The sequence below is a fragment of the Peromyscus maniculatus genome, chromosome 4 (assembly GCF_049852395.1).
Source record: "Peromyscus maniculatus bairdii isolate BWxNUB_F1_BW_parent chromosome 4, HU_Pman_BW_mat_3.1, whole genome shotgun sequence".
Classification (NCBI taxonomy): domain Eukaryota; kingdom Metazoa; phylum Chordata; class Mammalia; order Rodentia; family Cricetidae; genus Peromyscus; species Peromyscus maniculatus.
In genome coordinates, this window is record NC_134855.1 from 91,774,612 (window position 1) to 91,798,630 (window position 24,019).

The 24,019-nt window shown below is 38.3% G+C and overlaps 1 protein-coding gene across 1 annotated transcript in view; it reads right to left on the reverse strand.

Moving 5' to 3' along the window:
* The window catches only part of Aqr (aquarius intron-binding spliceosomal factor), a 79,968-nt gene extending 58,032 nt beyond the window's left edge, over positions 1-21,936 (reverse strand). The window contains exons 1-8 of the mRNA XM_042275915.2: positions 21,659-21,936; positions 17,112-17,168; positions 15,069-15,109; positions 11,831-11,866; positions 7,447-7,567; positions 4,642-4,782; positions 2,295-2,363; positions 802-902 (exon numbers count right to left, since the gene is read on the reverse strand). Coding sequence (XP_042131849.2) covers positions 802-902; positions 2,295-2,363; positions 4,642-4,782; positions 7,447-7,567; positions 11,831-11,866; positions 15,069-15,109; positions 17,112-17,168; positions 21,659-21,733 — 641 coding nt within the window. The 5' untranslated portion in view covers positions 21,734-21,936. The remainder of the gene's footprint in view (positions 1-801; positions 903-2,294; positions 2,364-4,641; positions 4,783-7,446; positions 7,568-11,830; positions 11,867-15,068; positions 15,110-17,111; positions 17,169-21,658) is intronic.
* Between the last annotated feature and the right edge of the window lie 2,083 nt (positions 21,937-24,019).

Sequence of the window (24,019 nt, forward strand, 5' to 3'; positions counted from 1 at the left end):
AAAACTCACACACATACATTTTTTAAAAATCTCATGTTTAACCAGGCATGATGGCATATGCCTTTAATCTCTCTACTCAGGAAGCAGAAGCAGGAGGATCTCTGTGAATTCAAGGCCAGCCTGGTCTACATAGTGAGTTTCAGGCCAGCCAGAGTGCGATACATAGTGAGACTTTAAAAAAAAAATCTATTGTAGATAAATTGACAGGAGCAGCTTTATAACTTAATATTCTTACAGTAGCAAATACAGTGAGAGTATTACAATGGCTAAAGACTTAAACATTAGTTTAAAAATCAAGTTCCTACTGCTTCCTGAATTAACCATCAATTAACAAACACATCAGGTATTGGATAGCTGCAAATGCTTATGTAAGCCCTGCCAGAAATGCAAAGTAAGGGGAGTGATCACAGTCTCCTTGGGAATGGGGAGATGGATCAATGGGTAAAGTAGTGCTTTTATAACAACCTTGAAGACCTGAGCTTGGGTCCCTGGCACCCATGGAAAAAGCCTGGCATGGGGCTGTGCATCTGTAATACCAGTGTTGAGAGGCAGAGACATGAGGATCCAGGGAGGTGGCTGCACATTCAGTGAGACCTTACTGAAAAGAATAGGGCAGACAGCAATAGAGAAAAATACCTAACACCAGTCTCTGGCCTCCAAGCACACACATGTACACACATTGCAGATCTCTATAAAAATACTCTAATTTATTTGAATTCAGCACTATATAAAAGGAAGCAAGCAATAAATTACAGCGATGTGACCCGAAAGTCTAGTGTGGAGGAAAGTTTGCCCACATACTGCTCTCTTGCTTCTGGGTCCATCTTCTCGTCATTCTTTTTAATCAAGTTCCAGAATTTTCTTAACTTCGGTGTCTTTTTCAATTCTAATTCCAATCGTGCCTAAAAGAGAAATATGATATACAATAATCAGTAACAGTAATATTTATGATGATATTTAGATTGACCATTAGCTAGTCTCTCGATATATGATGATATGCAAATAATAAGACAAAGTGTGAAAACTAAGGAATGAATTGTATTTCAGTTATTATTTAATTCTACATTTTTTTTTGTTTGTTTTTTTTGTTTTTCAAGACAGGGTTTCTCTGTGTAGCTTTGTGCCTTTCCTGGAACTCACTTTGTAGCCCAGGCTGGCCTCCATCTCACAGAGATCCGTCTGCCTCTGCCTCCCAAGTGCTGGGATTACAGGCGTGCGCCACCATCGCCCGGCTCAATTCTACATTTTTAATAAAAATCAGATGGAAGAAACTACCTTTAATAATCATTATTATAAGTTCAACAATTTATTTCTAAAATTAAGAATGCAAGGCTGAAAATAATATAAGCACAAATGCTTATAAGCATTATCACTGAAGTAAAAAAATCTAAGTCTCCAACAACAAACATAAAAATAACTGTCAAGGCTGGGCGCGTAGCTTGGTGATACATGCTTTGCTTAGCATGACAAACGTCTGGGTTCAACACCCCACCACCACCACCACCCCCGTGCTAGGGACAGAGCAGGCCCTGACAAAGGGAAATAAGGAGTAGCTGGTTGAGCAAGGTGTGTCCCCATATACTCAGCACCAATAAAAGGAAAGCAAGGTCCACGCCAGCCTAGACTACACAGGATCCCATCTCATCAAACAAACAGAAGTGCTCACATCAGCACACTTTCTCTTGTGGTACTTATCACTTTTTAATTTAGTATTGTTTTTATGTGTCATCTGGTACAGATGACTGGTCTGCATATCTGGGTGTGTACAGAAACATGAGCAGGAAACAGAATTCTGCATAAAGCATTACACTTAAATTTGGTAGTTTTTAGTTGGTACAGGAGATATGTTAATCTACTACATACACATCATTCAATAAAAAGTTAATGGACAAGCAGAGGTGGCTAATATTAAACATGATCCAGACCTTCTATAGCTGTACACACATCCTAAGCCTGGAAAACAAATAAAATTCAAGTTTACATTTAGCCTCATCCAAATACATACATAAGGATAATAATCACATTTTGCTAAATTATCATTTTTCTCTTCTAGTTCAATAAATAGGCCCTCATTTTACCTTACAATATTAAAATTAAGTGGACCATACATTAGGATGCATGCAACAATCCTTAAAACTGCAAAAGCTATATTCATAAGTTAATACAGAGTTAGCTTCTAAGGAAACAGATTTTAGCTCACACACTTTTTGTGCCCATACTAAAACCACTCAGTCTGAAACGACATCTATCACATGTAACAGATACATGGAGAACATTCTGAAATAGGTACTTACAGGCTGCAAGCCCATCCACATAGGGAGGGAGATAAGCTGCTGTACTTGACTCCTTATCAAGTCTACTTCCTGTTGAAAGCATGAAGAAAACAAGTTTATATATACTCTAGCATTTTTATCTAAGTTCTTATATACATAGTTTATTTCCTTTTAAAGTCCTGAGAGAAAAACATGTCATCAATACTTTAGAATTGGTGATATTTTAGTATTCAGAAGTTCAACAAGGGACCAGAGATGGCTCAATGGTTACAATGGTTAAGAGCACTTGATGCTTTCAGAGAGGACCAGGGTTTGGTGCCCAGCATGCATCTTGAGAGGATCACAACAATGTGTAACTCCAGCTCCACAGTATCTGACATCCTCTTCTGGCCTCTGTTGATACCCGCATATACACGGCACACACACACACACACACACACACACACACACACACACACACAATCAATCAATCAATCTTTTAAAAAAAATTCCCATTTAAAATGGCAGTTTTTACTATTTGCAGATTTCATACTCAAAAATCCACTTATCACAAAAATGTATTTGTAACCCCCAGATTAATACTTGCTGCAGTAATCACAAAGAGCACAAACAGCAGAAGCTTTAAGTTGCCCCAGGCACCTGTCTCCCCTGAGGCTGTTATCTCTCTGCTCCAGTTCCAGCTATAATACACCAGCAAGTGTCCTTTTTGAGATGTGCTGTTATGTCTTTATTATCGTGTCTTGTTGGTGATTTCATCCTTTTAATATGAACCCCCAAGACAAGGCTGAAGTACTATCTGAAGTTCGTAAGTATAATACACTCAATACACTGCCCTATCTTCTTTTAGATTTAGTGTGTGTGTGTGTGTGTGTGCGCACTTGAGAACGCCAGAAGAGGACATAAGATTCCCTGGAGCTGAAGTTACAAATAATTCAAGTAGCCCTGCATGTAGCACTGGGACCCAGAACTCAGGTCCTCTGGAAGAGCACCATTCAGCCATCTCTCCAGCCCATGCATGAGTCTTACACAGAAAATATGTGTGTTAGATAAATTGCATTTAATAACAGTACTGATGATGGAGAGCTTACAGATAATCAAAATTATATATTAAGTAGTATGTCTTTAAACAGAAACAAGCATAATAAAGGTTATGACCTGGGTAAGGTGTCAAACACCTGTAATATTCCAGCACTAAGGAGGCTGAGGCAGAAGTATGAGTTCAAGGCTAGTGTGGGCTACACTGAAAAATAACATCTTAATAAAAAAGTTATGTATTTTACAGTTTGACAAAAATATTATGACCAGACCTAGAGATCTGGCTCAGGGACATATGAGACCTAGCATGAGACCTCATGTTCAATTCCCAGAACAAAATAATAATAATAATAACAACAACAACAACAACTAGGGGTCTGCAGGAATAAATTTCTTCCAGGAACCAGGGTATTCAAAGCTATGTGGCAGTTATGGCCTAACTGGTTCAAGAAGACTGGAAAAAATAAAAGATAAAACTATTTCAATAAATAAACTAGGTTTTAATTTGGTTAAACCTAGCACCAAACTATTAATTAATACTAATTAAACCCTGTCCTGGTTCAATGGCTGGTAAGGAATTATGTAATTTTTTGTTTAGTTTTATAAATGTTAATGAGATAATAGCAGTATCTTCTGGAAGCATAAACTTTTTGTGTGTTTTCACAAGACCTAAGCCATCAGGTAGATCATAGGCACCTGATAACCGCCCATCCAACAGCATTTGGTCTGCAGGGTAAGAACGGACAGGATTTTCTTGCATAGGCCTAAGGGCTTGATTAATTCAGAAGCATCTGTCTTTAAACAAGTATGCACACACTTTCTGATCCTCGTAGCGAGCAAGGAAGCTGAAGTGAAATATTAGTTATTGGAAATCCTTCATTTTTTATAAGATAATTTCACGAAGGATGAAAATATATCACAACAAAACAAGACATTTCCAGAGACATAATGGCCTTCATCTGCCAACTTAAAACAAGGCTCTTCTGTTGACTAGCTAGCCTGAGCAGGAGGCATGACTAAAAATAATGATGTTACATTTTAGCATGGAGATTGTGGCAGACTTCACTGTTCAAATTACTTATTAACCAGACTCTTGGCTCCTCCTGATATTCATGCTCTTACCTTTCATTATCGATAGGAGAGGAGGAATCAAGTCCTGAACTACTAAAATGAAACAAGTTTTATAAAATGGTCTGAGGGATGCTGAAATGAAACTCCCAGCATCATCACTACCCGCTACTACGATGCACAAAGTGGCAGCCTTCAGGTACTCATCTAAACTCACTCTGAAAGAATAAGGAAATCTGGAGATTTGGACAGAAAGTAGACTGACCAAGCTATTGAAGCAATGATCCAGAAAAAGCAGGAGGACGGTCTGCTCATGGAGGGAGAACTCGCCATCAGTCTCAGCTAATGCCGCTTTCAAGATGCATTTAAAAAAGAACGGGAAGTGGTCTGGCTTCTTCTTAAAGGTCTGAAAGAATAAACATTCATTTTAAGCTGGGGTGGGGTGGCACACAGCTTTAATCCCAGCACTTTGAAGGCAGAGACAGGCGGATCAGCCTGGTCTACAGAGTGAGTTCCAGGACAGCCCGAGCTACATGGAGAAACCTTGTCTCAAAAAACAAACAACAAACACAAAACCAAACAAATAATTCACTGTGAGTTCTTGCTTGCATCTTTCTTTCTTAAAGAAGTACTGGTGGTGGTGTTAGGAAGGGATTAACAAAATCAAACAATTATGTGAGTATTTGTATGTGATAAGAGAAGCAACACATACTTCTCATTAATGACAGCAAGTCCAATATAATTTTTGACAGGACTATGAGAGACCTAAAGCTAACAGAATAATGGCTTTAATTCTCTTACTTGTTCTTATGTTCATTTTGATTTGTACTTAGATAAAGGTTTATTTTCTTATTAAGACTTTGGAATATTTTATTTCCTTTGGTTTAAACAACTATATCTTTGGCAAAACCCATAGTTTTAATGCTATAATTAATCTCAAGACAGCTTCTATTGCTCTATATCAGCTCTTGACTCTTAAAATTCAAGGCCCTGCTATGTATGTATTATCACAGACAAGGGAAGGAGATGGGTGTTATGACCAGACCTAGAGATCTGTTTCCATTTATTTCTCTACACCAAACTACCAACAACATTCCATCATACGAATGGCAGTTAAGCCCAAAGGACCCTTATCCTGTTTTATTCTCTTCCAGAGCTTTGCCTGCTAAGAAAGTGCTCTGCCACTGAACTACATCCTAGCTCCTGAGCTGCCTGTTATTGTAATTAACTTCTTCGTTACTTAGACAGAAGTTTGTAGCTAAGGTTCTGGTCCACTGTTCTGCAACTCACCCTACCCTATGCTCATGATTCCAAAGATCCATCTCCAGTCCTGGTCGCCCCACCTCCTGATCCTTAGATTTGTCTGTTTTACTACTGGATCACAAAGGTAATTTAAACTGCAACACTTCAACTAAAAAACCTTTCAGTTTCCTCAACTCCTCTATTCTTATCTTTTAAAGTAAATGGTACTATCATCTATGATAGTTTATGCACTTTATTCATAATTTTGCTTTCTGCAATTTCAGTTATCTGTACCATCTACAGTCTAAAACTATTAAAGGGAAAATTCTAGAAGAAACAATTCATTTGTTTTCATCAATACATTGTTCTGAGGAATATGATGAAATAGTGCTCCATTTGGCCCTGATACTGATCACACCCTAGTACCCAATTTACACGAGCTGTGTGCCCACTAGACACTTTACCTTCTCAGTGAGCAGACTGATTTCATTCAGTACAAAAAAGTGATCCTGACAACTTAAGTCCAGTAGAGAATAACTCATTTTATTAGTCACTGCTGATCTCTTACACTGCCCAATTTATGGAACTTTATCCTAATTACTCCATGAGAAAGTGTGTGTGTGTGTGTGTGTGTGTGTGTGTGTGTGTGTGTGTGTGTGTGTGTTTATAAGCACTATCGTCTGAGGTTAGTGATATTTACTGGGGTCTTAAAATGCATTCCCTGTGCAAAATCGGGGAATTCCTGCCACTGTTATTCCTCTACTTCAAACTCTAATCTAAAGTGATCTCTATATCAATTGATGAAATTACTATCTACCTTAAAAAAATTCTCTCCTCCTTTCTATAATCACTTGAAGCAATTTCTTGAGATCCCAAGGATGTCTTGTAACACCCTAAGTTAACCAGTAAACCCTATCTGTCCAAGCACCAGGTAACTTCCTGGGATTCTGGGAGTAGTAGTTCTTAAAAAATAACAGCAAAGCCTCATGGGAAAGTATGGTGGCTGTTGGGATTGTCTTCAAATAGCTCTGCATCATGTATCTAGGGGCCACTCAGCTGGAAGTTCCAGCAAATGGTCTTGATTAAAGTTCATCTTGGTCAGTATTTAATATTTAAATGAAGCTTGTTTCAATTTTGGCTCAAAATGATGGAACTAGCTTTTCTCTGGCAAATCTCAGGATCCACAGTTTAACCTGAGCTAAATGTGCCCTGAGATGGTAGTCACTTAATATTTGAGAGAAATGTCCATGTTTTAATCTTAACAATTCTAAACTTGATCTTAAACAATTTCTCACTTTGGAAACCACTTTATCAAAATAGATGACAACTACCATGCTTTTTCTTCATTAAAAAGAAAATCTACATTCTGAGTAAGATCATGTTGAGCCATAAAAAAACTCTTTAGTTCCTTAGTAATTTCCAAATGACAAAAGAAGTCCCAAATGAGAAGGGGGTGGGTAGATTAAACTGAAAGTAGAGTATAAACACCTGTCAACTTTCACATTATCTCCTAGAGTTACCAACACTGGCACTTTGCCAACTCCACGTCTAAGTCATTATAATTCATGCCATTCCCTGTTTCAATCCCAACATAGAAAAATAACTCTACCTTCATATTATTTAAGTCCTAGAAAATCAGCTAGAAGAAAACTAACATAACATTCCCACATCCATTCTTCATCTTACAGTACTTTCCTACTGGGTAAGCTCCCATCCCAAAGGGACACCTCTATCAGTAAAAGATTCTGCTGCTCTGTAATGGCTTAAGTGTGGCCAGAGGGAGAGCTGTGAAGAAATTTAGTTATTGTTTTTTTTTTTTTTTTTTTACCTCCCAGGCTGGGACATTTTCTCTGAACTTCTCATTCACCATACAGCATATGGACATTAAATAGGCCTTGCTGGAAACTTCCGGAGAATAATTCATCCAGAGATAATTTTCAAGATATTGGCTGCAAAGAGTTAAAAGATGCACAGAATATTTCATTAGTTATCAGCAGGCACTGTACTGCATAAAGTACCTGAAAAATAGCATTTCTAGTTTTGTGAAAAATACTAAAAACCATTATTTACAACTTGCCTATCTTTCACAAATGTCCCTGTACTCTGCGTCGCTGCTTCCTGCTGTAACCTTACATGTAGAAACTGTGGCTCCAGAGAATGACAGAGCTGCACTTCCAACAAGACGATATCAAAGGATGGTTACAGTTAAATCTTCATTGGTAACCTGCCTGGATTTAGAATCACCTAGGAGACAGACCTCTGGGTGTGTCTGTGAAAAGTTCACAGAGATATTTAAATGAGGAAGGAAGAGCAACCCTGAATGTAGACATCTTGTACTGAACGAAAAAAGAAAAAGTACAAAGTGAGCTCAACACCAGCCTCATTTCTCTTTCCTGACAGCAGAGGCAGTGGTGTGACCAGTCACCTTGGGTTCCTCCTCTCCCACGATGTGGACAACTATACCTTCAACTGTGAGTCAAACCAAGCCCTTCCTTCCTTAAATGGCATGGCAAGTACTTTGTCATGGCAACAAGAGAAGGCACTAATCCACTGACACACAAAATCAATCAATTCTGAATATCCCCTAACCCAAAGGCTCACACAAGTAAAAATGAAATCACTTCATGAGTATTAACTCTAACCAGGAAGCTAGATGAGATTCTACATAAGTGCTGGGCAACAGAATCGAAGTGTGCTATCCAGTACATGGGGAAGGACTCATTTCATCCCTTATGTGAAAAGTCTTTTTCTTAAATCTTGTCTTAGAATTTCTGTCAGCTATATTGGTGCCAATCACTCTTTAGCTGACATTCATTTAATCGAAGTTTAGCTGGATGTAGAATTCTAGGTTATGTTGGCATTTTTTTTTTCTATGTGTGATAATGGAGTGTCTCATTTCATACCTTCTCTATAACTATAACTGAAAACTCAACAGTTGATTTGTCTTCTTTCTTGCTAAGAAGAATTTTTGGTCTGACAGATTTAAAAATCTTCATTCATTCTAGACCCCATATTTCTTACTTTCTTATTTTCCATGTTTACTATTTTCCAATAAATTTCTACAGATAAAATATCTGAAATCCATTGTCACCAATCAGGAAGCAGAGTAATGGATGCTACTGTTTGGCTTGCTTTCTCCATCATACCCACCTTGCCCTGCCAGGCAGTGGTCCTGTCCATAGTTAAGATGGGTCTTCCCACACCAGCCAACACCTGCTCAAGACATTCCAGAGGCTAATCCTAGTCAGGACAGCCCCTTACAGGAATCCCAGCAACTTATCTCCCACATGATACTAGATTCTATCACACTGACAACATCATCAAACCACTTTTCAGTAATTAAACATGGTTCACTATCCTTAATGCATTCATGAAAACCTTTTCGTTTCTGAACACGAGAAGACTATTCATCTTAATTGCATAGCAATACCTTCTAACTTTTTATCTGTCTTTGCTATAATTTGGTTCTGAGTGTCACCCAAAGGATGATGCTAGGCTTGATCACTAGCTTGCTGTGCTACTGGAAAGTAGGAGAACCTTCAGGAAATGGAGACTAGTAGAATGTAAGTCACTGGGTATATGCACCTGAAAGGAATTCTTGGGTCCGGGCCCTTCCTGTCTTTTTCTTTGCTTCTGGCTGCCATGAGGTTAACACCGTTCCTACCGTGATGCATGGTGATGTCACAGGCCTAAAGCAACAGGCTCAAATTACCATTGACTGATCACTCCAAAACCACCTGCCAAAACAAAGCTTTTCTAACTACTTCAGGTATTTTGTCATGGTAATGAAAAGCTAACGGTTTTCATAAAAAGTGACATGGTGTGGTAGAAAGTATGTACTTATTTGAAGGCTGGAAAAGACTCATTTCCTAATTCAGTTTTCTCCTAGATAATCCAGAAACATCTTTCTAAGATTAATGTGAGAATAAAACTGAATTGTGTTAGAGTTCTTAGGATATACTAGCTAACTAACCATAAACTCCAGGTTCACTGTAACAAAAGACCACTTACATAATTACATTAGTGTACATAGGTGTCCTATGTAGTTCTGTGACAAGCTCACATAAATAACAGTCATTTGGGAAGAGGAAATCTCAACTGAGAAAATGCCCCACTAAACTGGCCTATAGACAAGACTGCGGTACATTTTCTTGACTGATGACTGGTGTGGGAGGGCTCAGCTCACTGTGGGTGGTGTCATCCCTGAGTTGGTGGCCCTGGGTGCTATAAGAAAGCAGGCTGAGCAATCACTGAGGAGCAAGCCAGTAAGCAGCACTCCTCCATGGCTTCTGCTTCAGTGCTTGCCTCCAGGTTCTTGCCCCTTCTAAGTACCTGCCCTGACTTCAATGATGAATAGTGATACGGAAGTGTAAGCAAAATAAGCCATTTCCAACCCACGTTGCTTTTGGCCATGGTTTTTCATCACAGCAATATTAATCCTAACTAATACACAAACTGATACCAGAGTGGGGTATTTTTATGACAGACCTGACCATGTTTTGGAGAGGATTGTAGGACGTTGGAACTTTGGCTAGGAAAGCTATTGAGTATTCAAAGCTTGCTGAGCTGTTGTGAGAATTTGGAAGAATAAAGGATAATGCTGAAGGCTATTAAGTCCATGGACTGGCTTGTGACGTTTCAGAGGGCAGCAAAGACTCTATTGGGGGCATTTGATATTTTGAATTAAAAAACTGTAGTTCTGGTCAGCTGGGCTGAACAATCAGCTGTGATTAACAAAAGACCAGTACCGCTGAAATAAACGGTTTGCTTTATTGGGATGATCGATGCTGGTTAGCTGGAGCCAAACAATCAGCTATGACTAAGAAGAGATTAGTATCACTGAGATGAAATCTGGGAAGTGTTTGGTCAGGCTCAGCACACAGAAGCTGTAGTCCAGAGATAGCCAAGTTGTACCCTGGGCTGGCAAGCCTATTTGGTAGTGTAAAAGTCACCCAGGTGGTACTAGTTTTGAAGGTATAAAGTGATCATGGAGAGCAGCTGAGGTTTGGCACTGTGAGAGGCCAGAATAATAGAGAATAAGGTATAAATACAGAGGCTCGTACCTCTGATAAAGACCAAAATTCAAGGAAGTATAGGAAAGTAAAAAAGCTTTGAGCTTGGCATCAGACACAGCTATCTCAACTCTACCAATAACTTAATTGCACCATCTTGAAAACACCTGTGACTTCTGTTTGTTCCAGTAATTAGAGGATAATGCCTCTATTTCACGGTGACTATGAGTGATGTGTATACAAAACATTTGGCACTGTTTAGCTTAAGACATGCTTAGTCTATGCTGAATAGTACTTCTGTTTTTATTTTTACATGCTAGCCAAACCTAGATGTAACATGCTCTCTTATACCTTCATAATTGTAAGTTGTATATAAGTAGGACATGGTGGTATAAGCTTTTAATCCCAGCACTCAGGAACAGAGGCAGGTGAATCTGAGTTCCAGGTAAGCTTGGTCTATATAGTGAGTTCCAGGCCAGCCAAAGCTGCATAAAGATCTCGATCTCTCCCCTCCCCCTCCCCAAGACAGGGGTTCTCTCTGTAGCTTTGACTGTTTTGGAATTCACTCTGTAGACCAGGCTGTCCTTGACTCACAGAGATGCAGCAGCCTCTGTCTCCAGAGGGCAGGGATTAAAGGAATTTGATACCACCACTCAGAGAGAGTTTTTCTCCACAAAACAAACAAACCAAATAAAAAAACAAAGCTATTCTTGGGCTAGGATATAGATCAGAGGTGTGGCACATGCTGAACATGTGTAATGTTTAGCAATCTGGAAAAATACTACATTTTCTAGTGTTTGAGACATTTACGTATCATTAGCTAGGTTGGAACAATGGCATCTTAGTCACAAAATCTCAGCTAGAAAGGAAGAAAAATGGTTATAGAGTACATCCTGATGTATTCCTGCAGACCACTTGTAACTAGTGAAAAACATCTCAAAATAAAAGTTATCCTGTATAATAATAGGGTTATCTTTCAAAACAAAGGAAATATCAAATAAGACCATCACAAAAATATAGTCATGAATCTAGATTTTATTTGCTATTGGGAATTAAACCATGGCCTTGTACATGCTAAATGCAATCTGTATCCAGGAGCTATCCCCAAGGCCTATACAAATATTTTCTTTACTGCAAATGTGACACTTGACTCACTTGGCCATCGTCATCACCCATCCATGTAATTGCCTTTTCACTCACCTAAATTCCAGCAGCATTATTTTTCGGATGGCAAACCTAAAAACATAAAAAAACACTAACTTTGAAATAGAAAATACACATGTCAGAGATCTTAATTCTCAATTCACTTGGAATCTTTTGTAATCAAGTTAAATGACATATCAGATTTTATATCATCAGATCACAATGTCTGAAAGACTGCCTGGGTTAACTTCAAAAGCTCTAATGCTCTCATCTCACAGATACACCTACCAAAGTACCAAATGCAGAAATCAGGTATCTCACACTCTTGAGTCTTGACTGTGGGGAATACTAGACATCTCTCTTTATTATACTCTTTTTTCATAACAGAAGTATATGGCCTTACATAAATAAATGAAGCTTTACTAACAAAGTATTGCTCTAAAGGCAGTTCAAATGGTTAATTTTGTTTTAATTCTTTTCTGATATTGGAAATAAAGTAGCCAGACCATAACACTGCCACTAGGTGGCAGTTTCCAGATTTGAAAATTTAATTTATAACTCCCTAGGAGACCCTTACCCTGTCAAAACTCTATTCCACGGCCTTCTGATCTCTTAAACAGTTTCACCAAGTACACACTGTCACAGAACTTTAGCAAGGTTGAAATGAATGGCTTTATTGTGCAACAGCAAAAAGCTGTAGGAACAGCGACAAACATTAGCTCCTACAGTTCAGCAAGGCTGCAGAGCGGATGTGGCACCTTGAGTGACATACTCTGGAGTGGCAGCTTAACTAAAGGTGTATGCATAAGACAGAAAAACCACCCCAGGCAACAGACCCCAGATCAGAAGAGTTTTGGAGATATGAAAAGCTACAAATCATAATCACAAACATAAACACCTAGAGGTAGTTTGTATATTTTTCTAAGTTACCAATATTGACTGACAACATGCATTAAGTATGACACTGTGCTCAAAACAAGACATATATTTCATAAATCCATCCAAAGTTGGACAATTTGTGTATAACAAACTAGGCCCATTGATGCTATCAGCAATCACAAGCAGCTGATAAAGAAACATTAGGAGGACATGGAAATTGCTTTATTACCATACATCCTTCCAGGATTTAGTTATATGAAAATACGGGTTTTGGAGTTGTACAGCACCCTCACAACCACATTGAAAACTATATAAAGAGAAAAATATATTTTCAAATGCTAAAAAGAGCTCTGTCGTTATGAAAATGTGATATGTATGTGTGGGCACATATACCATGTATGTGGAGGTCAGAGGCAACTTAGCTTAGGCCTCCAGGTCTGTGTGGCAAGTGTTTTTACCTAGTGAGGCATCAGGCTGGCCCAAGTCTGTTTATTTAAAGTTCAAAAAATAGTATTTATTTTTTCATTTCATTTATTTTTCACTTATGAATTAAGATGTTGGAGGAAGGAATAAACAATGGCTTCTGGAGTGCTGACAAAATTCAAGTTTTCTTTGTGGAAGTATTATAATCTATAAGGGTACACTATATCCTTTCAGTGTCACGTTTCATAAAATAGTTTCTACATTTCAAATAAAGATAAACAAAAAGTGGCAAAATAAAGTATTTGATACGTCACTTTTATTTATCCACCATAAAATCTACCTGGTGGATTCATAACAGGATTAGGAACAATGCCGAAGGATAATAGACCCTAGAAGAAAATGGATGCTATTCCTATTAAAGAACAAAGTATTGGATAAGAGCCAAGGAAATAGGCCAGTGCCTCAACTACTAGGAAATGCCTAAGCGAGTTCCTCAACCATACGCAGTAACAGTATCACAAAGACCTTGGGGTGGGGGTAAATGTCCTACTGTATATAAAGTGCTTAGAGCAAAGCCAGCACACAGCAAATACTTAAACAGGAATGACTCCTGCTTTAAAAGAAAGATGAATAAAAATATAGTAAGAGAAGCTTTCCAAAATTGACACTGCAAGAAATAGCAAAAAATGAATGAATTATGTAATAAGCCATACTAACCATGTGACTAGGCAAAAAGGCTTTTAAGATTTAATTTTGAGATCCTAATAGTATCTATTTTTATAACATAAGAATATTAAGATATGAATAACTTATGAGTACCATGATACTAAAAGTATCTTATGACTATAAACAGTCTATTTTGGTAGTGTTTTATAACCAATTAATAACTATTACATCAAGCCATTCCCTAGATACTGAAGATGACACACTGCTCAGCAAAATAATTTCCTCAGGCACTAGTCTAAAACCCTGTTCATTTAAAGATGTTAATGTATTTTGCAATTTATGTTATAAAAACTTGTTAGCGGGCTCACAAACAAACCATTACAAAACCATTAAACTGCCCTATTTTGATCCTGCCTTATTTTTGCCTTCAAATTATTTAGTGAAATTTACTTCTTTAAGACTTACACACATAAAAAATACAAACAAAAGATTCTATAAAATTTGAGCTTGCATGGTGACACAGAAGTGTAATCCCAACACTCAGGAGGCTAAGACAGAAGGATCACAAGTTCAAGGCCAGCCTTGAGCTCTACAAGACTTTATCTAAAAAATAATTATAAAATTACACATTCAAACAAGTATCTTTTAAAAATATTGACTCAGCATATATATGTACAAGTAAATATGTGGAAAGACGACCAATCTACATGGCTAATTTCTTTTAAAGCATCCCATGAGAGAATGAAGGGTCTAAACCCTTCTGTGTGAGGTGAGGAAGGGAAGATAAAAACGCTATACAAAGTTGAAGTCATTGGTGAATAGGAAGAGGAAAGAAGGTTTCGTAAAGAAACCCGTTTATGTATATAATCCAAAAATGACTAATTATGCCTTGGTTTTATGCACTGTATATATAATAATTATTTTGAATTTATATCGTAGTTTATAATTTTAAGAGTATTTTTAGAAGATTTATCAGAAATAGTAAAAAAATTATTAGTGAACTTGAAATAAATCTATCTATCTATCTATCTATCAATTTATCATCTATCTATCTATCTATCTATCTATCATCTATCTATCTCTATCTTAGTCCTTCAAGAATCAAATAAACTGTACGGGGTTTAAGCCCTCTGATCTGACCCTGAAACTAGAAGACACAGCGATAATACATGACTCATCAATAGCACAGAAACAGTCTTGCCATCAACACCCCAGTGAGCACTCCAGAAAATAAAAGATTCTTTGCAACCTAAGAGCAGAACCGGACACTCAGACATGTCCCACATGGTCTACATAATCCCAAGTTACCACAATTTCTTTCTCCTACCTTGATTTGACGATCTCTTTTTCATATATCTCTTCAATTACCTGTTGTCAAAAGTATGAAAATGTTTAATGTGTCAATCACCTTGCTTTTCAATCTAAACTGACAGTTTTCAATTACTGTGTCAATTATTTATTATAAAATAATTTGGTTTAAGAAAGATCAAATATTTAAATAACAAGACTTTTTAGCAATGACATTATATGTCTCAAATATAAAATAACAGAAAGTAAAGTAGTAGAAATAATAAAATCCATCCACATAAATACACAGCTCCACAATATTCTTTAAACAGGATGTGTTTATAACATTTCTAGACAAACCTCATAAAGCCATATTTTCAAAACTTAATTAAAATGATTTTAAATGCTACTGGACTCTAAGAGTCATAACAGCTTCCCAAAAGCCAGCGGAAATGAAGTTAAAAGTGTAAGGGTATTACAGAAATAAATGGTAACTGCTACATCCTACTATCCAGATGAATATGATAACATCATGATTTCTATTCATCTGAGCCAGGGTACATAAAAGTCAGGCTCTGGAGTTGGAAGACTGCTTCAAACCATCACTATTGGAGGCTGTGACTCTACAACAAGTGTCTGACCTGTCTAACATCAGTTTCTTCATCTAAGAAATGGACCCCAAATACAGACTGCTATACAAGGTTGCCATGAATAAGACAGGGCATGTAAATGTCTACTACAACCCTGAAACGTGGTGAACTTTTAGTAACAGTTACCATAGAAACATAGTACAGATGTTAAGAGTAGTAAAAGCGTTCTAATGTGAGTAGTACTACTGTCTACGATGTATACTGTTAATGCTTCTTAAATGCTCAAAGCATGTATGTCAAATGTTTATGGGCAGATAAGAGGTAATGAGTTTGATCTAGATAGAATTCACTATCATTGTTTTCTTATGAAAATTCAAATTAAATTAATAGTTTTAAATACAAACAAATTGTAAAATTATTCTGAATGGGTATATATAATTTCATCTAGGACTATCTAACATAAGGTAAAATGATTGAAATATGAATTTGGCTCAAAAGAAAAGCTTTATAACTGGGTCCAAGTCAATCAATCTGGTAGTAATAGCATGGCATTTGTTATTAATGGAAAACTACTCTAAGGACTCCTGACCCTAACACACAAAAGTAAAAATATACATACACCATGTAGTGAGATCAGGCTACTCTGCTGATGATTAAAATTAAATCACGTGTGTTGTTTCCATGAATATCCTCCTGATGAATAAAACATGACTACTAGCAAAACAAAAGTACATTTATATATAAAATATTGAGGCTCAAATAATGCAATAAGTATTTTAAGTGTGGCTTTAACAAAGGCACCTAAAGCACTACAACTAATTCACACTGTCAGAGATTAAGGTCTGAGTCTTCATATTTAGTGCTCTAAAATGTCAACATATATTCACATCAAGGCTTAGCATTTTAAGACACTTCCAAGAAGAGCCTCCATTTAGAAAGTCTGTTATTCATTTTTTTTTTTGACAATTGCTTTGATGAAACTGTAAGTCCACTGAATAGTCTTGTCTTTAGTTATCTATTCTAGACAAAACAGTTTCCACTCTTTCCACCCTTATGAATCCTTCGCCTCAGTCTAGCAACCTAAAATCAATCAGGAAACAAAAGATTCTATTTTTAATGAAGAACCAAAACTTTTGTATAAATTTTCCGTATATTTACAAAGATATTTGTTGCATGGTCATCTGTAATAATAAAATATTTAAAGTAATCGAAGAATCCACAGTGGGGAAATCATTATACACACACATTTTTGGAAAGAATTAAAGGAAATAAAACGATAACACTGGTCATCTCTAGGTAATGATTTTTATGTTCTTAAGTGTAACTTTTAAAGATTCCAAAATTTCTAACACAAGCAATTACTAGTTTGATAATGAAAAACAGTATTTTCAAGTTTAAAAAAATGTATTGAAAGCTTTTGTTGAACTAATCCCTAAAAAGAGATACCAAGAGTACAACTGTTTGTAAGTATGTTGTAAAGCAAAACTACTTACTTTTATATCAAAAGGTGATTTCTTCTTGATGTGAGGAGCCCAGTATTTACATGCTAACTGTAGAAGAAAACAGAATAAACATTAAATTCCAGGTTCACACTACTGTACCTTAGATCACTCAATGAGAAACTGTTTCTTAACAAAACAGATCGAGGATTAGAGAACTGGGCAATTTTAAAGGTACCATAGAGGCGTACAATTTAGCTAGCACCCTTGGACCAATCCAATAAATACTAGTGATGCTTTACATGGTAACTAGCTACCATGATATTCCGAATACCAAAACATCCCATTCCTAAAACCCCTGGCAAACGGTTTGTTTATAATCAAAGTAAAAATGTTTTTGGTTCATTCATAAGGAAATCATGAGATTTAGTGAGCTCAAGAGATTTAGTGAGCTACCTAAAGTCAACAGCTGGGTAAGTATTATAAACCAGTTTCAAAATCTTTAGGAATGTTGATATGTAAAGAAATAAACCTTTAAATGATTAATATACACCCAGACAAGTAGACATAAGTAGACAAGATCTTTAAGAAACTGTAGTATAAAGGTTAGTTATTATAGAGGATATAGGACTTGGTGTTTTATATTTTAGCAGGTTACCGCTTCACATAGAAATTTGAATACACATACATAATCTCTCCAGAAATGGAAGTGGATTATATACCTGTCAAGAATTGTGGACTAGGGGTGGAGAAATGGTTCAGCAATTAAGAGCACTTGGTCTTCCAGAAGACCTGGGTTCCATTCCCAGCACCATGCTAAGTGGCTTACAACTCCCTTTAACTCCCGTTCTGGGGCTTCTTCTGTTCTCCACAGGGAACTACACATACACACAAAACACACACACACACACACACACACACACACACACACACACACACACACACACACACCACTCACCCCAGCACATAATTAAAAATAAAAATAAAAAAACTGAACAGTTCTTACTGATTTTTTTTAAACCAAAATAAAATCTCTTAAAGAAGAAAAAAACCTGGAAACTCTAGCAAGCACAAAGATTCAATAGATTTATGAGTAGGTAACTGCATTGTCTGGCATACTGGTGGTACTTAAATGTTTGGTATATAGACAGACAAATATACAGATGAAAAGATAAATGGACAAATGAAATCAAGCTGAAATGCTACTCTTCCATGAAGATTTTCAACACTACTTGACAACTACCTTGTCCTCCTTTTCAGTTTGTAAGTAACTTCAGTATACTCTTACCTTTCTGTAGTATCCTCATTGAATTAAAACAGAAGATGATACCTATGTGTTTTTTGCCTTTACAACTCAATCCTAACAATCAACACACTTTAAGAGACCTCTAATATGTGAAAACACTACATTTCCTGCCTACTTTAACTAAGCACTTTTTCCAAATTATCAAACACACTTTAACCCAACAGCAAACCTCTCACTTCTCCCCATGATGTCCTTATTTCCTCTTCCCCCTTAAGGGAATCAACTACACAAGCTTAGGCATCTTCTCCTCACATCCTACACAAGAGAACTGAATATAATCTTTTGGATAGATTCAGATCTTACAGATAAAAAACAAAGTTCTGCAGTTCTGTCTTCTGACTTGAACTGCTTCCTGTGAGTAAGAACTTGAGTGCAGATCTAGCAACATTTACTACGAATTCATCATGTCTCTTTTGAGTCTCACCTTTTCCTTAGAAGTTGAGTGACAGTCTCAGCTCCACCACCTTCAAGCATAGCCTGCCCACCCCTTACCGTCCTGCCTGATGTAAAATGCAAACTCTCCATCTCCACTTAGTACACCTATGACAGCACAACTGCTCAGAATGAACTTCACTGGAAGACAAAGGGGAAAGTAAGGAGAGTAGCATAAAAAAGCGTGGTCCCAGAGTCTGAACGCTGCTATACTTTACCGTCTTCATCATTTGTTCAATACATAAGACGTGACCCTTGTCTGGGCAGGTGGCAGATGCTCAGAAATTAACTCGCAGAAGAGGTGATGCATCTAACCCCAACACACCACTTACCCACGACTGATTTCCATACCTTGAGCTCATTCCTTTGGCAAATTCCTTAGACAAATTCAAGCAATTTAAATTACGTCTTCAAATCACTTCCTTCACATTCTACTCTGGCACTTCACATATTAAACTTGAAGTTTCTTAAAGTCTCCTTCCAAAGACCATGGACTCAGTGAATGCAAGGACAACCTCTCTTTGCACCTTAGACAAATAGCATATATTAATTCTTGCTATCATTACTACCCAATACTGACGTGAATCTCTCTTCTCCTTGCTACATCTTAATGACCTAGTTCATTTGTTCATGGATTCACTTGTCTACTCATTCAACAAATACATACTAAACATCCTATATGTGTTTAATACAATGCCGGTATTCAGGAGTGCACAGAGAATAAAACGAACTGGTTTCTAGCTCAACTTTCACAATATAACATATGATAGACTAAATATGCGTATAAATGATTTTCTCCAGACACCCCATTCCAACCTACAGTTTCAAGTATCATTTTGGGTTAATACCAATATGCTTTATCCTCATATTCAAGGGCCTTTTCAATATATTCACCTAACTGTCTATTAGGCATATCATAATTAACATAGTCAAAACTGCACTTTTGATATGCCAGAGCAACCAGCCTTTTCCATCTTAGTATATGACAAAACATCCACCCAGCCGTTCACAGTATTCTTTTTTTTTTTTTGGTTTTTCGAGACAGGGTTTCTCCACGTAGCTTTGCGCCTTTCCTGGAGCTCACTTGGTAGCCCAGGCTGGCCTCGAACTCACAGAGATCCGCCTGGCTCTGCCTCCCAAGTGCTGGGATTAAAGGCGTGCGCCACCACTGCCCGGCTCGTTCACAGTATTCTTAATTAGTATCTTTCCTCCACAATTTATCATCAAGTCATAGTCTCAACTTGAGAACATAACCGGTCTACTTTTATCTTTAATAGCTGAGGCTTTCCCATCTCTCACTGTATATTAACACTATCACCATCCCTACTACCACTTGTGCTCCCTTATTCCCACCTAACTTCCATATATTAGTTAGGTGATAGTCTAACAAAATCATTCACCAGGTTGCAAATGCAAAGCCACTGTATTTAGAATAAAATCCAAACTTATTTGTCCTCTCAAATTGCATATGATCTCATCCCTACATATTGCTTTATAATCATCTCATACCGGTAATTTTCCTTTTTATTTATTTTGTTCTGGTTGTTGATGTTTGGGACAGAGTCTCATGTACCCTGTGCTGGCCTCAAACTTGCCGTTTAGTCAAGGCTGGTTTTGAACTCCCATTCCTTGTCTTCACCGCCCACGTGCAGAGAATTAAAGTAATGTACTATCGCTCCTGGTCCCTTTCCCTCTCAGTTCATATATTCCAGCCACTCTACCTCTCTTTACATTCAAACTTTAAGGCGTCAGCACTTGATACGGCCTGGACTGTTTTCATGTTCTTTCTCAAGCTGTCTCCTTATCTGCATTTAACTTTAATGCAGTTGAGGAAGTCGGGGAGAGCCCGACTTCTAATGCGATGTAAAGGGATGAGAATGAATAAAGGAAAACGGGTAAAGTTGGGATTCTCAATAGTGGGAACAATGTCCAAAAAGTCAGATGAAAGTTACCATGGCGCATTTAAGTAACTCAAGCCGATAGAGGTGAAAGCACCAAAGCTCCAACCGGAGAGGAGAGATCGAGAACACTTTAGATAAAAGCACAGGCCAGATCACGCAGCACTTTCAAAGATGTCAGTCATTATCCCAGGGACAATCAGAACTGTTTATGAGGATTTTTTAGGAAGTGATGTGGGCAGCTTTACACCCACACTATGCACTCTGAAGCAACCTGGAGGACGGACTGCAGGAGAACAGGAGGAAATATGACAGATCGGAAAGCCTTAAAGTGGAGGACCAGGCAACTTAGGGTGAGAGAGGCTCATTAATACAGACAAATTATCAAGTCGACTTGCAAGGGCTAAGTGAATGCAAATAGCTTCTGTCTTGACAAATGTGCTCAGACGGGAGAGACGCGGGTGGGCTTAAAATTTTCCGCACTTACGCTCCTAATAATTTCTCAAGAACTAACATGCGTGTGAAAAACGAGTTGAAGGCCCAGGATTGGCTTTGCTGTCTCCCAAATGAGAACTCCAGAATGACAGAGAACTAACGCTCATAGACGGATCTACCTGGAGACGGAGAGTCGTGTCAGATCAACAAAGTTCTATTCAAAAGACAGGTTTTGTGGTCTCTTTTCTGTCAACGCGGAGCGGTCCCCCTCCCCCTCCCCTCCTCCTCCTCCTCCTCCTCCTCTTCTTCTTCTTTCTCTCTCTCTCTCTCTCTCTCTCTCTCTCTCTCTCTCTCTCTCTCTCTCTCTCTCTCTCTCTCTCTCTCTCTCTCTCTCTCTCTCTCTCTCTCTCTCTCTCTCGGCGGCATTTCCAATGTTTAACTAGTAACTTGCACGTACACAAGATACCAAAGACAATCCTAACGGGGCATCTTTCCTCCCCGCCTTGCACGGCGGACACGCCGGGGCTCACCTGGGTGACGAACTCGGCGTTGATCTGGGACACCGTGGGGGCCACGATTTTCTTGGGCTGCGCAGGGGCCGCCATCGCAGCAGTTGCCTCCCGGGCTCCGGTGCAGATCTGAGGCCCGCGCTCCCAGCGGCGACTGCTGGAAGCTTTCAAGTAGCCGCTGCGCTGTCTAGCCCCGAGGTGCAAGAGGCACCCGGCCCGAAGAGACTTGTCTCCCACAATCCCTCTGGGAACCGGTCAAGGGATGCCGGCGTTCCCCCGGAAGCAGAACTAGTGGGCCCGGAAGTTAGGGCAAGCGTTAAGCCTGAGCTAGAAAGCCTACAAGCTTTTACCTGGCGCTTTATCGCCCCCTAGTGGAAGGAGGAGAGATCACATCTAGCGTGCAGGATTGTGGTCATAGGGATGTGGTTGGCAAATGGTGTTGGATGTAATTAGTAAAGGTGGGAGTTGTAAGAATAGGACTTAGCCTTGTTCTCTGGTAAATGAAGACCACATGAGAAAAGGAAGAAACAAAGTGCTAAAGAGGCCCACAGAAATCCACAAAGATACCCCCACAAAAGACTGCTGGCAATGGCTGAGAGACAGCCGGGACTGACCTACTCTGGTGATGGGATGACCAAACACCCTAATAGTTGTGCCAGAAACCCCATCCAAGGACTGAGGAATCTGGAGCAGAGATCCACAGCTAGGCTCCGGGTAGAGCTCCTGGAGTCTAATTAGTGAGAAAGAGGAGGGTTTATATGAGCGAGAATTGTTGAAACCAAGGTTGGATAAAGCACAGGGACAAATAGCCAAACGAATGGAAACACATGAACTATGAACCAAAGGCTGAGGGGCCCCCAACTGGATCAGGCCCTCTGAATAGGTGAGACAGTTGATTGGCTTGATCTGTTTGGGAGGCATCTAGGCAGTGGTACCAGGTCCTGGGCTCGTTGCATGAGTTAGCTGTTTGAAACCTTGAACTTATGCAGGGACGCTTGGCTCAGTCTGGGAGGAGGGGACTGGACCTGCCTGGACTGAGTCTATCAGGTCGATCCCAGTCCTCGGGGGAGGCATTGATCTGGAGGAGGTGGGAATGGGGGGGAGGTTGGTGGGAAGGGGAGGGGACAGGAAGGGAGAGAACAAGGGAATCTGTGGCTGTTATGTAGAACTGAATAGTACTGTAAAATAAAAATAAAAAAAGAATAGGACTTAGCATTTCTTTGAACACTAAAGAAAGATGTAGTGTAAAAAACATACTCTTGAGATTCTAGGCATTCTGTGATTTTGAAAAGCTGTCTAGAAGTATTGATTGTCATACAATAAATACATAGAGTGTAAAACTTGATACATTTTGAAATGGTTGTATATCTATTAAAGTATCACCAAAGTCATGACAATGAAATTATCCAATGCCCTTAGAAGTTACTATGTATTCTGTGCATTCAACCTTACATCACTTCTTCTCACTCAGTCTTCTATCACCATTGATCCTCTGAGTCACTGTTCATTAGAAAATGCTATTAAAGGAGACTATTTTACATAAATTTTAGAAGATGCCCTTTTCTTTGTTCACTCAAAATTATTTTGAGATGCATCTGGGTTGTTGCTCATATCAGTCACTGATTCAATTTTATTGCTAAATAATAGTCAACCTCTTTCAGACATATCACAGTTCATTAATTTAGCAATCTGTTGATAGGCACTGACATTGTTGCTAGTTTTTGATTACTATAAACAAATCCTCTAGAAGTGTTTCTAAGCCATTATGGGGAAATATATCCCCTCTGAAGTAACACACTAAATGGCTAGGTCATATGATAAGTGTGTGTTTGTTCACCTCTCCAAAGTAGCTGTACCTCACTAACATTTCAGACTTGTGTTGTCTTCTTTTTCCCACCAACATTTAACATGAATAGTTTTAAAGATTTTGGCGATTTTAGTAGGTATGTGGTATATCACACACATTGTGGTTATAATTCATGTTTCTCCATGTTCAATGATGTTGAACATCTTTCTGTGTGCTTCATGCATATATACTCACTAGGGAAATACCTGTTCTAAGCTTTTACCTACTTTTTATTTAATCATTAATTTTATAATTCTCAGGTTTGCACACACCTACTATTTACAAATTCATACACAGTTTAAACTGTTATCCCTATCAAGTTCTCTCTGAAGAAATATAGTCAGGAGGCTAGTAATTCATTCTCTTTCTCTCTCTTTTAATTTAGATATATAGTGCCCTGCCCAAAATGAACAGTTTAAAAAGTTGCTGTAGGTCTGGAGATTAAGTACATATATGTAGATTCATCCCTCCATCTTTTACTGTTTATTTATAGAGGTGTAGCTGAAAATTGGCAGGATTACAATTTTAAATGCAAA